This window comes from Salmo salar, chromosome 20 (assembly GCF_965601325.2).
Source record: "Salmo salar chromosome 20, fSalSal1, whole genome shotgun sequence".
Lineage (NCBI taxonomy): Eukaryota > Metazoa > Chordata > Actinopteri > Salmoniformes > Salmonidae > Salmo > Salmo salar.
The window spans coordinates 17,137,665-17,152,637 of record NC_138310.1 but is presented as its reverse complement, the minus strand read 5'-3'; the positions used below and the strand labels follow the sequence as shown (position 1 = coordinate 17,152,637).

General features: G+C 40.7%; 1 protein-coding gene and 1 long non-coding RNA gene across 2 annotated transcripts in view; both read left to right on the top strand.

Moving 5' to 3' along the window:
- LOC145862392 (uncharacterized) overlaps positions 1 to 14,874 on the top strand; it is a 386,091-nt gene extending 371,217 nt beyond the window's left edge. Inside the window, exon 2 of the long non-coding RNA XR_014381816.1 lies at positions 14,394 to 14,874. This is a non-coding gene — a long non-coding RNA (uncharacterized LOC145862392). The remainder of the gene's footprint in view (positions 1 to 14,393) is intronic.
- LOC106580224 (monocarboxylate transporter 12) lies at positions 2,837 to 3,933 on the top strand. Its single transcript, XM_082966127.1, is given in 5 exon segments — positions 2,837 to 3,012; positions 3,105 to 3,190; positions 3,193 to 3,409; positions 3,411 to 3,577; positions 3,742 to 3,933. Coding segments are annotated over 5 exon segments (828 nt in total). The 3' UTR covers positions 3,924 to 3,933.
- Positions 14,875 to 14,973: the final 99 nt, after the last annotated feature.

The window sequence follows — 14,973 nt, the reverse complement described above, 5'->3', positions numbered from 1 at the left end:
GGATAATTTGGCCGATATTAACTGTGGGTGGTTGGCATTGATTAGGGACTGGTCCATCAGGAGATGTGGAGAGTGACAGAACCTGTAAGGGTGACTTAGAGGTTAGCTAGAGCAGTGGTTCTCAAACCTCTTCTCTGGGACTTCCAGAGGTTTCTAACTCACCTGATTCACCTAGTCAAGGGCTTGATGATTTGTTGACAATTATATCAGCTGTGCTTTGAGAGAAATGTTCTCATGATGCAGAAATGTTGCGATTTAGGGAGGGTCTTGATTTTACTTGCAGCATAGGGTCGATTTGGAGCTTTCTCAAACTTAGGATGTTGATTATTTAAGTGATAATGCCAGAGGAGACGGTGTTTGTAGGATATATTGGTATGGGTGTTGTTAAGCCCGAGATGAAGTCCTGTCCTCAACTTATATCCTCCAAACACCAGCTTCTCGGGCATTATCCCTTTTATACAACAGGTTACCAACATATTCAAATAATGATTGACATATTTTCATTAAAAATGTTATTTTGTTGAATTTATTCATACTATTTCATCCTTCCACAAGATATAGTCCCGACACAAATCTAAGGTTTCTGGAGACGTCCTAGTCATTCAGTCTTTTTGTTCTGTATCTATGGACGCGACCCAGACATTCATTCTAAGTGTTCCATTGGCATACTGGCTGGCAACGTTCTTATCCCTTGCTTGTTAGCTAGCCAACTACGGCTAACTTACAGTCATGTCAAATAGTGCAGTTAGAATAACAGCAAGGACACTGTTGTTCAGGGGAGTATATATATTTTATGTATATATCCATAAAAATGATGCCAGCTGATTCATGATTTCGACTGGCTGAGAAACACTGCCTGCCTGTCTGTCTGTCTCTTCCTGACTCCCAACACATTCATTACTATAGGACAGCTGGAGATCAAATTTGAATATTGAAGCAATGTTGCAAATGTCTGAGAGACAGACCGCAAGGTTTATACAAATCTCTGCTGTTAGAAATGTGAGATAATGTCTAGAGGCTTTTTATAGTGGAGATCAAGTTTATAAATTGCCTGGCTGGGCTGATGCGACAGTGGATTGTGCAGTCAGATGGAAAAGAGTAAATAGGCATTTTAATGTCATAGATTTAGCTTGGTGGTAACTTGTGGAATAGACACCGGCCGGAATGCGGTTTTAACTAATCAGCATTCAGGATTAGAGCCATCCTTTGCAACTCAATAGTTTCTATATCCATTTGTGATGCTACAGTATATAGGTTACTTTTGTGAATGTGCTTTTTTATGTGTACAGATAGACAAAATGTAATGGCTCCTGTTAAGACACAAAGAGTTTGTTTTCCTATGTGTAGTGCAGTGCATATGGCTAAGTCCATCTGAATGTATAGATGTGTGTGTGAAAAAGTAATTGCCTTGTTTCTCACAAATGTATCTTAGAACCTTCAATATTGGTACGCTAATGTTTGTTGCTGTAAACTGAGATGCTAATACACTTCATTTTCAAATTTCTTGTGAAACCAGTTGCTTGAAAGCTGTTTTGAAATTGTTCTTGAATATTTCAAATTTCTGGTTATTTTGTTTATTTTCTCATTTTCAAGGTGAATCTATTTTCTCTCAAAGGGAGGAGAGTTTTGGGAGTTTTGTTTGATGTTAAATACTCTGTATTTTATGAGGCAGTGATCTCTGATCATCTTTAATATTCATCTGACTGACTTGATCAAACTACATCTGAAGTTGACATTGACCAATCCAATCAGATTAACAGACTATTTTATGCCTGTTGAAATGTTGAATTAATCTGTGATGTTTCTCTGTGCTTTGCTTTTACAAGAAGAATGGAGCATTCCTTTATAGCTTGCTTGCAGGGAAGGTGTTACCTAGGCACATTTGCATGTCTAAAGAATGACAATGCTACCCGCCAAAAGGACACTCCTGAAGTGAAGCTACTATGACCATGAGATTGTCTACAGTGACTACCAGTGGCCATCCGGGAGGATTATGTAGGAAGGCCCCCGAGTTTTTACGCTCTATGCAAAAGGTTTTATTGTCTTCTCAGGAATTCAGCCTTCTGTGTTTCTCTCCAAACCCCATTATGTCACACCTCTGTGATGTGAAGCAGAGGTTCTGTTGTCTTTACATCCTGTAGGTCTGATATCTCATTGGAGATTCATTTTACAGTAATGCTATTGGTCAAGTACTCAGATTTTGAATCCCAAAAACTCAGATGTTATAAAAAGGACTCAGATTCATTCTCTTTCTCTTTGTTCCTGACCTGCATTGGTGAGATGCACACTCTCGCCCCCGCAGTGCATGCCTAGAATGCCTTGTCATGCTTGTTAATAAAATAAAATCAAATGTTATTTGTCACATGGGCCGAATACAACAGTACTCACCTTACAGTGAGATGCTTACTTACAAGCCCTTAACCAACAATGCAGTTTTAAGAAAAATACCTAAAAAATGAAATAAAAGTAACAAATAATTAAAGAGCAGCAGTAAAATAACAATAGCGAGGCTATATACAGGGGGTACCGGTACAGAGTCAATGTGCGGGGGCACTGGTTATTCGAGCTAATTGAGGTAATATGTACATGTAGGTATTAAAGTGACTATGCAGGAGGTAAGGGAGGCTGAGTGCAACTTGTCTTGTTTGTATTGCAGTATAACTTATTTTTCATCTGTATATAACTCTATATTGCATAGTTTTAGAGAGTTAAAGTTGGCCAAAGAAACAAAAATGGGTTTCATGCTCAAACAGCTAGAGACAATGTTGACATTTTGTCCTGAAGGGGAACTATTACCTAGTAGTACCCACTTGAACATTCCACTCTGGTTCTTGTAATGATTTGTCTCCTCACCTCATCTCACCTCACCGCAGCCGCAGTTGCCAGTGTTCTGAGCATGCACTGTACCCAGAGGGCAGTCATCATGATGGGAGAGCTCCTCACTGCTTCAGGGATGATCCTGGCTCCTCTCAACCTCAGACTTCCATGGATGTACCTCAGCGTCAGCATACTGCAAGGTAGGGTTGAGGGCTCCCTCTGCTTATGAAGCAAACAGAGTTCTCGAGTGACAATAAATAATATTTTAAAACTGTTTCAACCACCAGGACTCCAAAGCTGCTGCTGACCCGACACCAAAGAAGGAAACCAGAACTGCTGCTCTACATCCTGTTCGCTATTTCCGCTGCTGCAGGAATTTCATCCAACCACTGTTCCTGGTTCCCTATGCCACCAGCCTGGGATTGAAGAACTACTGGGCGGCACCCATCCTGTCTGTGCTGGCATTGGCTGATCTGTTTGGTCATCTGGCCTGTGGTTGGCTGGCCAACCTGAGGCTGGTGAGGAACCTACAGCTGCTGACGTTGGTGGTCACCATGTTGAGGGTGGTGCTACTGCTGCTGCCCATTAGAAAGGACCCTCCTGGTCTTCTCCTCGCTCTACGGTTTTCTGTTTGGCTGCGTGGTGGCCATCCATGTGATGTCCATCTTAGACATAGTGGGACTGGAGGGGTTTGACAGTGGCCTGGGACTTTTCATGCTTTTCAGAAGCACCGGGGGCTTCATTGGTCCACCTGCTGCAGGTGAGAATTGGGGCGTAATGACAATGTTAACATGAACTGTCTAAATACGGAACTAAAGGTTTGCATTAATTTGCACTTTGAATGAACTAAGCTTTCATTCAGTGAAGCTATTGGTTTATTCATCCAGGCCACTTGTTTGTGTGGTCTAATTTCTCCTCCTTCTCGTTGGCTGGTTGACTGGGCCAATGACTTCGGTGCAGGCTTCTACCTGTCTGGATTGGTTCTCATCATATCTGGTGTGTTTGTGGCGCTGGTAGACTGGCTTGTCGAGAGGAGGAAGGCAGCTCCCAGTGAAACAGACCCAGAGGTCACCCAGGCCTGCACTTACAAGATGGCAGTTAAGTAGGTGAAGGAGGTTGTTGTGAGAGCTACTGCAAATATTATTCATCTATTTCAGATGATATTGCAGTAACTGTGTTTGCAGTTTATGAGCTCTTGGGATTTCTCGAGTCAGAGCTTGTAGTGTGTAGCTAGGGTTTTACCCATATTAAGCTGCTTCACAGGAGTTACAGTAAGTAACAGAGGGTGTCGATATTATACCCGGTCAGTCACTATTTTAAAGTTGCCAGTTTACACACTCCAAAGGTTATTTGGACAGTGAATATTTTTTATCCAACACAAAACATCACTGAGTACCACTCTTAATATAAATAAGCATGGTGGTGGCTGCATCATGGTATGGGTATGTTCGTCATCGGCAATGATTAGGGAGATTCTTTTGAATAAAAATGAACAGAATAAAATTAAGCACAAAATCAAAAGGAAAACCTGGTTCAGTGTGCTTTCCAACAGACACTGGGAGACAAATTCCCCTTTCAGCAGGACAATTACCTAAAACCCAAGGCCAAATATTCACTGGAGTTGCTTACCAAGATGATATTCAATGTTCCTGAGTGGCCTACTTACAGTTTTGACTTTAATCGGCTTGGAAATCTATGGCAAGACTTGAAAATGCCTGTCAAGCAATGATCAACAACCAACTTGACAGAGCATGAAGAATTTTAAAAAGAATAATGTGCAAATATTGTACAATCCAGATGTGCAAAGCTCTTAGAGACTTACCCAGAAAATCTCACAGGTGTAGTCGCTGCCAAAGGTGATTCTAACATGTATTGAATCAGGGGTGTGAATACTTATGTAAATTAGTTATCTATATTTCATTTTCAATACATTTGCAAAAAATTCAAAAAACATGTTTTCACTTTGTCATTATGGGGTATTGTATGTAGATGGGTGAGGAAAAAAAATCTATTTGAGGGAGAGGTCAAAATTTACACAATTGCTACCTGGAGGAAAATGGGCGAGGGTCATGCTTTTTCAATTTCATTCAGGAGGAGGGTTTAGTATGATCTAGTCCAATGGAGGGTCATGTAATTTGTAATTGATTAAATGTCATATTGCTCAGTATTTGAGAATTAGTTGCTTATTATATCTCGATGGTTGCCCGATGCTGCCCCTCACCCCTGATTCTCTGCTGGGCGTGCAATATAAAGTGTGCCTAGTGTGGTCTCAATAAACTGATCCATAGCTTATACTATAGGTTATAGGCCTAGGTTATACGAAGAGCATAATCGGAGAAGCACAGCGCAAGAAAATATACTTCCTTCCCAAGTTTTTGCACTGCTGGAATGGTGTATATAAAACTAGGCTAGATTGCATTACACACTGCAATGGACAGGCTATCCCAATCATAAGCCCTGGCCTGCCCTGCTCTTGCTGATGCAAACCCTTTTGTGCTGCCTAACCAATGGCTGTGCTGTGTATGGTGGCACTTCAGGAGGCGAGTCAAAGGCTTCTTCAATAAATACTTTTTTAACAAACTATCTTATGAACTTCTTATTTTTTTCTTAAAAAAGCTTCTAAAGTTTTTGTGTAAGAAGTGTTTTGTGAATCCGGCCCCTGGATTCAATGTAAGAACCTGTGTGCGTGGATCTCAGTTTGTCAGTTTCAGAGTAGCCTGCCATTTCGATCATTTGTGCGGTATTAAAAAAGTCTCCAGTTATGTAAAATAATTTGCATAAAATGTGTTTATAAAAGGCCACATTTTTCCCAGACGGCTACTAAAATGTTCCCCATATGTGCAACTTCTGTAACTGCCTCTACTCTACTGCTCTATGCCACCACACAAATGCGTTCAAGTAACTCAGAGCTCCCCAGGTCACCCTCCTCTCGTGCTCACTTTTTGTTTTGGCACCTCTCGATTTACAAATTAAGCACTGTTCGTCCGGAACAGCTGGTGCTCTCACGTATGGATCAGTGTTGCTTGCCTCGAAGCGAGCATAGAAGGCATTTAGCTCATCTGGCTCATCTTGCGTCACTGGGCAGCTCTCGGCTGGGTTTCCCTTTATAATCCATGATAGCATGTGTGACAGGTTAAAGGAAATACTCATAGCCTGTTATACATTAAAAAGTATTAGTAAGTTCATAGTATGTGAGGATCTTAAAACATCTAAGGTTAAAAAGATCATGCATTCTGTATTAGTTGATAGAGATTGATAACATTCATAATTGTGTTAAAGTTAAAATCCATCAAGCGTACAAAAGGTAAGAATTGTAAAAGGAATGTGTAAACGTTATATTGATTACTTTATTTTGTGGTGCCTAATTGAAGGGGAAAAGTGTTAATCTGTGATCTACTAAATGCTCTTTAATCTATGAGCCTGAGATCGATTGCTCTGGTCTCCACCCAAGTTCGCGGGGAAATCGCGGTCTTTTCCTCATTACAGTAAAAGTTCTCACTGAGGAAATAATACCGTATCACTCTCGTGATTATTTCTCCCCTTTTTCAGGTACGTTATTGATGAAAACAGAGTCATTTAAATGTAATAATTCGCTAACATGTCAAGAGTGTTTAAGGTGTGTCTTAGTAACATGTTGAGGAAGTTAGAGTTAAGTTTGCAGAGTAATATGAGCCCTGCTCGGTTGCAGCTAAAGCTAGCTTCGTACTGAGAGTAGCTGCCATTTTATGTCGATCGTGAATGAACATGTGCGTTGCTAATAAGATATTTTGCGGTGTTATTTGTGTAAGGGTTTTTCAAACACTTTATTGACTTGAAAATTAAGTTATGGTTTACCGAGTTAAAACGTTGTGCTTGACAGTTATATTGAAATGAGTGTATGTTTCAGTGAATTACAGAGTATACTGTTGTGACTTGAATAAGCCTTGTACCCTACAACACTAGCTCTTTCCTGTAGATCTGTTGTTTTGTAAAATGTGTTACTTTTTGTAAAATGTGTTTACTTTGGTAAAATCATTACAGTAAAAGTTCTCACTGAGGAAATAATACCGTATCACTCTCGTGATTATTTCTCCCCTTTTTCAGGGGCGTAACACATGCAATCTCTGCCACATCCGATGAGCATCAGAGCCGGTGCAGTAGGATTTCATCTTAGTCCTGTATTGACGCGTTGCCTGTTTGATTGTTTATCTGAGGGCGTATCAGGATTTCTTATAAGTGTTTTGATTAGTGTCCTGCTCCTTGCAAGCGGTAGTTCTAGTCTTTAGCTCAGTGCAGATGTTGCCTGTAATCATGGCTTCTGGTTGGGAAATGTACAAATGGTCACTGTGGGGACAACGTCTTTGATGCACGTATTATTGAAACCGGTGACTGATGTGGTACACTCCTCAATGCCAATGGATGAATCCTGGAACATATTCCAGTCTGTGCTAGCAAAACAATCCTGCATCTTAGCATCCGGAACTCTTATCATTTGCAAACACACACGAGACACTCACATCAAACCACACTGCGAAACCAACTAACGTTTGAATGAAGTCCTGGCCGCTTTCATATCTTAATGAACTTTTTCCTTCCATCCATATCAGAAAACAGTGTCAACTGTTGCCACACCATTTGTCTTCCCACTTTCTTTCACCAATGGTCAACTGAAGATGCATTGCCCAGCATTTATTTTGTTTAAAAGTCATTGTGATAGGAGGACCCAAGCCTTGCTCTCGGGGGCACCATTTTTGTTCTACTTGAATAACTTTAATCAATGAATTAGTTGGCTGAGACGATTAGCCAAAGAGTAGTAGCCTTCATTTAGAAAAATAGAACAGTACTTTTGCAATATTTGTATGAAAATAAAGTTTTGAAAATGGTACTTTAAAAACTGTTTATGTATTTTTATGCTAATCGAAGTGGGTTTTGTGTTCGCCAACATTTTGCAGTTCACTGAGGTCCTGATTCAGACTTAAGAAATGTATGCTTTTCTTAAGCACTTCTCAATAGTTGGTATTCAGACTTCACTTATGCTGGTGCGTAACAGGCTTTGCAGGCGCGTCCTGAATAGATGTAATTCAATCGCTGAAAACTCTCCCACTTGCTGGCCAAGCTATTTTCTCCTGGACTTTTCATTCATTAGGTTTTTCAATACATTTATCTGAAGCCATCCCTTTAAATGTGGTGTACATTTAATTTTTATTTTCTTGACAGACTAGAATAAATTCAGCACCAATTTGTAGATTTAAAAATCTATGTTATTTAGGGTTAGGAAAATATTCATGAATAATACAAAATATATTGGTGAATAAAAAATACAGTGGTTTGAGTCATCCTCAAATTGACATATTCAATTGCTCCATGCATGAAATATTGGAAGGTGAGAAGTGTACAATAGGGGTTGAACACTAGTCCTATAAATCTACCATAATAATCCTCCCCAATCATGGAACTGTGATAACGGTCCATTCTTCGTGAACCGTGCGGACATGCTCGAGGTTTAAACTGCGACATGTGGTCTGCGTTTCATAATGATTCAAATAGGCTACATGTCTCAAATTATTGCACAACTTGTAATATGTTAGCCTAATATGATCCACTATTGCTAGCGATCGATCCTCAGGAACAACCACATGAACGTGACAGTGGAAACAAAAAGGTAAATGAACGATGTAATTGAATGATGCAAAATGTAAGGAAACTATAACACTAAAGTCAGTAAAAGTTATACATTTATTTGGGTGTAACTGACAGTGGCTACCGATAGTGGCTAATATTTAACAGTATAGAAATTGTAAAAAATACAGTGAAAAGTCTGGGCTAATAATTAGAACATTCTTGAAATCATAAATCAACTCAGTAGGTTTGGCACTGTTCTTTCATTTACGTATGGTTACAGAAGCCTGTAGCTGGGGTCTCCAAATTTCATCCTAAATTATAAGGCCAGCATTTCAAAAACTTCCAAGTGGAAAAGGTGATACAGTGCATTCGGAAAGTATTCAGACCCCTTGACTTTTTCCACATTTTGTTACAGCCTTATTCTAAAATGGATGAAATAAAAAAAATTCCTCATCAATCTACACACAATACCCCATAATGAGGAAGCAAAACGTTTTTGGGACATTTTTGCAAATGTATTACAAATATAAAACTGAAATACCTTATTTACGTAAGTATTCAGATCCTTTGCTATGAGACTCGAAATTGAGCTCAGGTGCATCCTGTTTCCATTGATCATCCTTGAGATGTTTCTACAACTTGATTGGAATCCACCTGTGTTATATTTAATTGATTGAATATGATTTGGAAAGGCACACACCTGTCTATATAAGGTCCCACAGTTGACAGTGCAGTCACGTCTGGAGGAAACCTGGCACCATCCCTACGGTGAAGCATGGTGGTGTCAGTACCATGCTATGGGGATGTTTTTCAGCGGCAGGGACTGTGAGACGCGTCAGGTTGAGGGAAAGATGAACAGAGCAAAGTACAGAGAGATCCTGCTCCAGAGCGCTCAGGACCTCAGACTGGGGGCGTAGGTTCACCTTCCAACAGGACAACGACCCTAAGCACACAGCCAAGACAATGCATGAGTGACTTCGGGACACGTCTCGGATTGTCCTTGAGTGGCCCCGCCAGAGCCTGGACTTGAACCTGATCTAACATCTCTCGAGAGACCTGAAAATGAATTTGGCAAAATGTCTAAAAACCTGCTTTTGCTTTGTCATTATGGAGTATTGTTTGTAGATTGATGAGGGGAAAAAACTATTTAAATACATTTTAGAATAACATGCTGACCAGAACACACGCGTGAGTCTGCGTGCACTATCGCACGCATGTTGATTTTGTCCCCCCACACCAGATGCAATCAGGACACGCAGGTTGAAATATCAATACAAACTCAGAACCAATTATATTCATTTGGGGACAGGTTGAAAAGCATTTAACATTTATGGCAATTTAGCTAGCTAGCTTGCTGTTGCTAGCTAATTTGTCCTGGGATATAAACATTGGTTGTTATTTTAACATTACAAAATGTGGAAAAAGTCAAAGGGTCGGAATACTTTCCGAATGCACTGTACTTGTTGACTCGACATTTTAGCTTTTAATTTTAATGAATTTGTACAAATTTCTAAAACAATTCCACTTTGACATTATTGGTATTGTGTGTAGGCCAGTGACAAGACAAATGTAATCAATTTAACATTTTGGCTGTAACACAACAAAATGTGGAAAATGTCAAGGGGTGTAAAAAAGAAAAATAAGTTAGTCTCAGAAGGCTCAACTTGACTGTCTTCCATAAATTGTCTTTCTTTCACTTAAACAATGGGGAGGAACCAGGGGCCGGATTCACAAAACACTTCTTACACAAAAACTTAAGAACTTCTTATATTTTCTTAAGATAGTTTGTAAGTGCAATATCTTAAGATTGAATGATTTTCTTATGAACTTTCCAAATATCTTCTTACGAATCTTCTTAAGATGTTTGTTGCTAGGTAACCAATTTAGCTAGCCATCTAGTTAGCAATGGCAATCATGTTAGCATATTTCATACTGAGATTACTGTTCTAAAACATGTTCTTTCTTCTTAAGTCTATAGTTAAGGAAAAAAATGGCAGTTAAGAAATGTCTTCTTAATAAGGTTTTGGGAATCTGGCCCCAGATGATTAAATTTAGGCAACTGGAATTCTTAGTAGTTTGGTTGTTTTCACATAAAAATAAATAAAAAATACAACCTGCCCAATGGGGCAACCTCAGAGCAGGGCTGCTCACTTGCCCCAGGCAATAGGGAAATCCTTAATGTCAATCCCCAAAACTGTAGCACCGTGTGGGGAGTTAAAAAGCAGATGGGGTAAAAATAGGGTGTGTCTTAAGCAATGGAAAAATGCCATAGCTTCTTGCATACAGTAAGTGTAAGTATTACTTTAAACTAGTCATGCATCCACAACAGTTCCATTGATTGTGCTTTCAAAATGACACAAAATAGATTTTCTGAGGCAAAGCAAAGAAATTATCACCAAATAGGATTAACCATATTAAGAAAATGAAGGAACTTCCCTAAGGTTCTCATGCCATGTCTGTGGGCAGACTGAACAGGACATTCATTCTTTTGAACTGTAATAGAGATTGTGATACCTCACATCTCAAAATTGGGTTACTTAATGTTAGATCCCTCACTTCCAAGGCAGTTATAGTCAATGAACTAATCACTGATAATAATCTTGATGTGATTGGCCTGACTGAAACATGGCTTAAGCCTGATGAATTTACTGTGTTAAATGAGGCCTCACCCCCAGGTTACATTAGTGACCATACCCCCCGTGCATCCGGCAAAGGCGGAGGTGTTGCTAACATTTACGATAGCAAATTTCAATTTACAAAAAAAAAAACAACAATGACGTTTTCGTCTTTTGAGCTTCTAGTCATGAAATCTATGCAGCCTACTCACTCACTTTTTATAGCTACTGTTTATAGGCCTCCTGGGCCATATGCAGTGTTCCTCACTGAGTTCCCTGAATTCCTATCGGATCTTGTAGTCATAGCAGATAATATTCTAATTTTTGGTGACTTTAACATTCACATGGAAAAGTCCACAGACCCACTCCAAAAGGCTTTCGGAGCCATCATCGACTCAGTGGGTTTTGTCCAACATGTCTCTGGACCTACTCACTGCCACAGTCATACTCTGGACCTAGTTTTGTCCCATGGAATAAATGTTGTGGATCTAAATGTTTTTCCTCATAATCCTGGACTATCGGACCACCATTTTATTACGTTTGCAATTGCAACAAATAATCTGCTCAGACCCCAACCAAGGAGCATTAAAAGTCGTGCTATAAATTCTCAGACAACCCAAAGATTCCTTGATGCCCTTCCAGACTGCCTCTGCCTACCCAAGGACGTCAGAGGACAAAAATCAGTTAACCACCTAACCGAGGAACTCAATTTAACCTTGCGCAATACCCTAGATGCAGTTGCACCCCTAAAAACTAAAAACATCTGTCATAAGAAACTAGCTCCCTGGTATACAGAAAATACACGAGCTCTGAAGCAAGCTTCCAGAAAATTGGAACGGAAATGGCGCCACACCAAACTGGAAGTCTTCCGACTAGCTTGGAAAGACAGTACCGTGCAGTATCGAAGAGCCCTTACTGCTGCTTGATCATCCTATTTTTCCAACTTAATTGAGGAAAAAAGAACAATCCGAAATTTCTTTTTGATACTGTCGCAAAGCTAACTAAAAAGCAGCCTTCGCAAATGGAGGATGGCTTTCACTTCAGCAGTAATAAATTTATGAACTTCTTTGAGGAAAAGATCATGATCATTAGAAAGCAAATTACAGACTCCTCTTTAAATCTGGGTATTCCTCCAAAGCTCCATTGTCCTGAGTCTGCACAACTCTGCCAGGACCTAGGATCAAGGGAGATACTAAAGTGTTTTAGTACTATATCTCTTGACGCAATGATGAAAATAATCATGGCCTCCAAACCCTCAAGCTGCATACTGGACCCTATTCCAACTAAACTACTGAAAGAGCTGCTTCCTGTGCTTGGCCCTCCTATGTTGAACATAATAAACGGCTCTCTATCCACCGGATGTGTACCAAGCTCACTAAAAGTGGCAGTAATAAAGCCTCTCTTGAAAAAGCCGAATCTTGATCCAGAAATTATAAAAAACTATCGGCCTATATCGAATCTTCCATTCCTCTCCAAAATTTTAGAAAAAGCTGTTGCACAGCAACTGACTGCCTTCCTGAAGACAATGTATACGAAACGCTTCAGTCTGGTTTTAGACCCCATCATAGCACTGAGACTGCACTTGTGAAGGTGGTAAATGACCTTTTAATGACGTCAGACCGAGGCTCTGCATCTGTCCTCGTGCTCCTAGATCTTAGTGCCGCTTTTGATACCATCGATCACCACATTCTTTTGGAGAGATTGGAAACCCAAATTGGTCTACATGGACAAGTTCTGGCCTGGTTTAGATCTTATCTGTCGGAAAGATATCAGTTTGTCTCTGTGAATGGTTTGTCCTCTGACAAATCAATTGTAAATTTCGGTGTTCCTCAAGGTTCCGTTTTAGGACCACTATTGTTTTCACTATATATTTTACCTCTTGGGGATGTCATTCGAAAACATAATGTTAAATTTCACTGCTATGCAGACGACACACAGCTGTACATTTCAATGAAACATGGTGAAGCCCCAAAATTGCCCTCGCTAGAAGCCTGTGTTTCAGACATAAAGAAGTGGATGGCTGCAAACTTTCTACTTTTAAACTCGGACAAAACAGAGATGCTTGTTCTAGGTCCCAAGAAACAAAGAGATCTTCTGTTGAATCTGACAATTAATCTGGATGGTTGTACAGTCGTCTCAAATAAAACTGTGAAGGACCTCGGCGTTACTCTGGACCCTGATCTCTCTTTTGAAGAACATATCAAGACTGTTTCAAGGACAGCTTTTTTCCATCTACGTAACATTGCAAAAATCAGAAATTTTCTGTCCAAAAATGACGCAGAAAAATTAATCCATGCTTTTGTTACTTCTAGGCTGGACTACTGCAATGCTCTACTTTCCGGCTACCCGGATAAAGCACTAAATAAACTTCAGTTAGTGCTAAATACGGCTGCTAGAATCCTGACTAGAACCAAAAAAGTTGATCATATTACTCCAGTGTTAGCCTCCCTACACTGGCTTCCTGTTAAGGCAAGGGCTGATTTCAAGGTTTTACTGCTAACCTACAAAGCATTACATGGGCTTGCTCCTACCTATCTTTCCGATTTGGTCCTGCCGTACATACCTACACGTACGCTACGGTCACAAGACGCAGGCCTCCTAATTGTCCCTAGAATTTCTAAGCAAACGGCTGGAGGTAGGGCTTTCTCCTATAGAGCTCCATTTTTATGGAATGGTCTGCCTACCAATGTGAGAGACGCAGACTCAGTCTCAACCTTTAAGTCTTTACTGAAGACTTATCTCTTCAGTAGGTCCTATGATTAAGTATAGTCTGGCCCAGGAGTGTGAAGGTGAACGGAAAGGCTGGAGCAACGAACCGCCCTTGCTGTCTCTGCCTTGCCGGTTCCCCTCTTTCCACTGGGATTCTCTGCCTCTAACCCTTTTACAGAGGCTGAGTCACTGGCCTACTGGTGTTCTTCCATGCCGTCCATGGGAGGGGTGCGTCACTTGAGTGGGTTGAGTCACTGACGTGGTCTTCCTGTCTGGGTTGGCGCCCCCCCCCCCCTTGGGTTGTGCCATGGCGGAGATCGTTGTGGGCTATACTCGGCCTTGTCTTAGGACGGTAAGTTGGTGGTTGGAGACATCCCTCTAGTGGTGTGGGGGCTGTGCTTTGGCAAAGTGGGTGGGGTTATATCCTGCCTGTTTGGCCCTGTCCGGGGGTATCATCGGATGGGGCCACAGTGTCTTCTGATCCCTCCTGTCTCAGCCTCCAGTATTTATGCTGCAGTAGTTTATGTGTCGGGGGGCTAGGGTCAGTCTGTTACATCTGGAGTATTTCTCTTGTCTTATCCGGTGTCCTGTGTGTATTTAAATATGCTCTCTCTAATTCTCTCTTTCTCTCTTTCTGTCTTTCTCTCGGAGGACCTGAGCCCTAGGACCATGCCTCAGGACTACCTGGTATGATGACTCCTTGCTGTCCCCAGTCCACCTGGCCGTGCTGCTGCTCCAGTTTCAACTGTTCTGCCTGCGGCTATGGAACCCTGACCTGTTCACCGGACGTGCTTGTTGCACCCTCGACAACTACTATGATTATTATTATTTGACCATGCTGGTCATTTATGAACATTTTAACATTTTGACCATGTTCTGTTTTAATATCCACCCTGCACAGCCAGAAGAGGACTGGCCACCCCTCATAGCCTGGTTCCTCTCTAGGTTTCTTCCTAGGTTTTTGGCCTTTCTAGGGAGTTTTTCCTAGGGAGTTTTTCCTAGCCACCGTGCTTCTTTCACATGCTTTGCTTGCTGTTTGGGGTTTTAGGCTGGGTTTCTGTACAGCACTTTGAGAATATCAGCTGATGTACGAAGGGCTATATAAAAATAAATTTGAAATTTGATTTGATAATACTTTAAAAGTCAATTCATTAGCATCAAAGACTGAACACAGGACAGTTACGAGAACTGTAATTTTCACTTATTTTTCACCCAATTATATAATGTAATC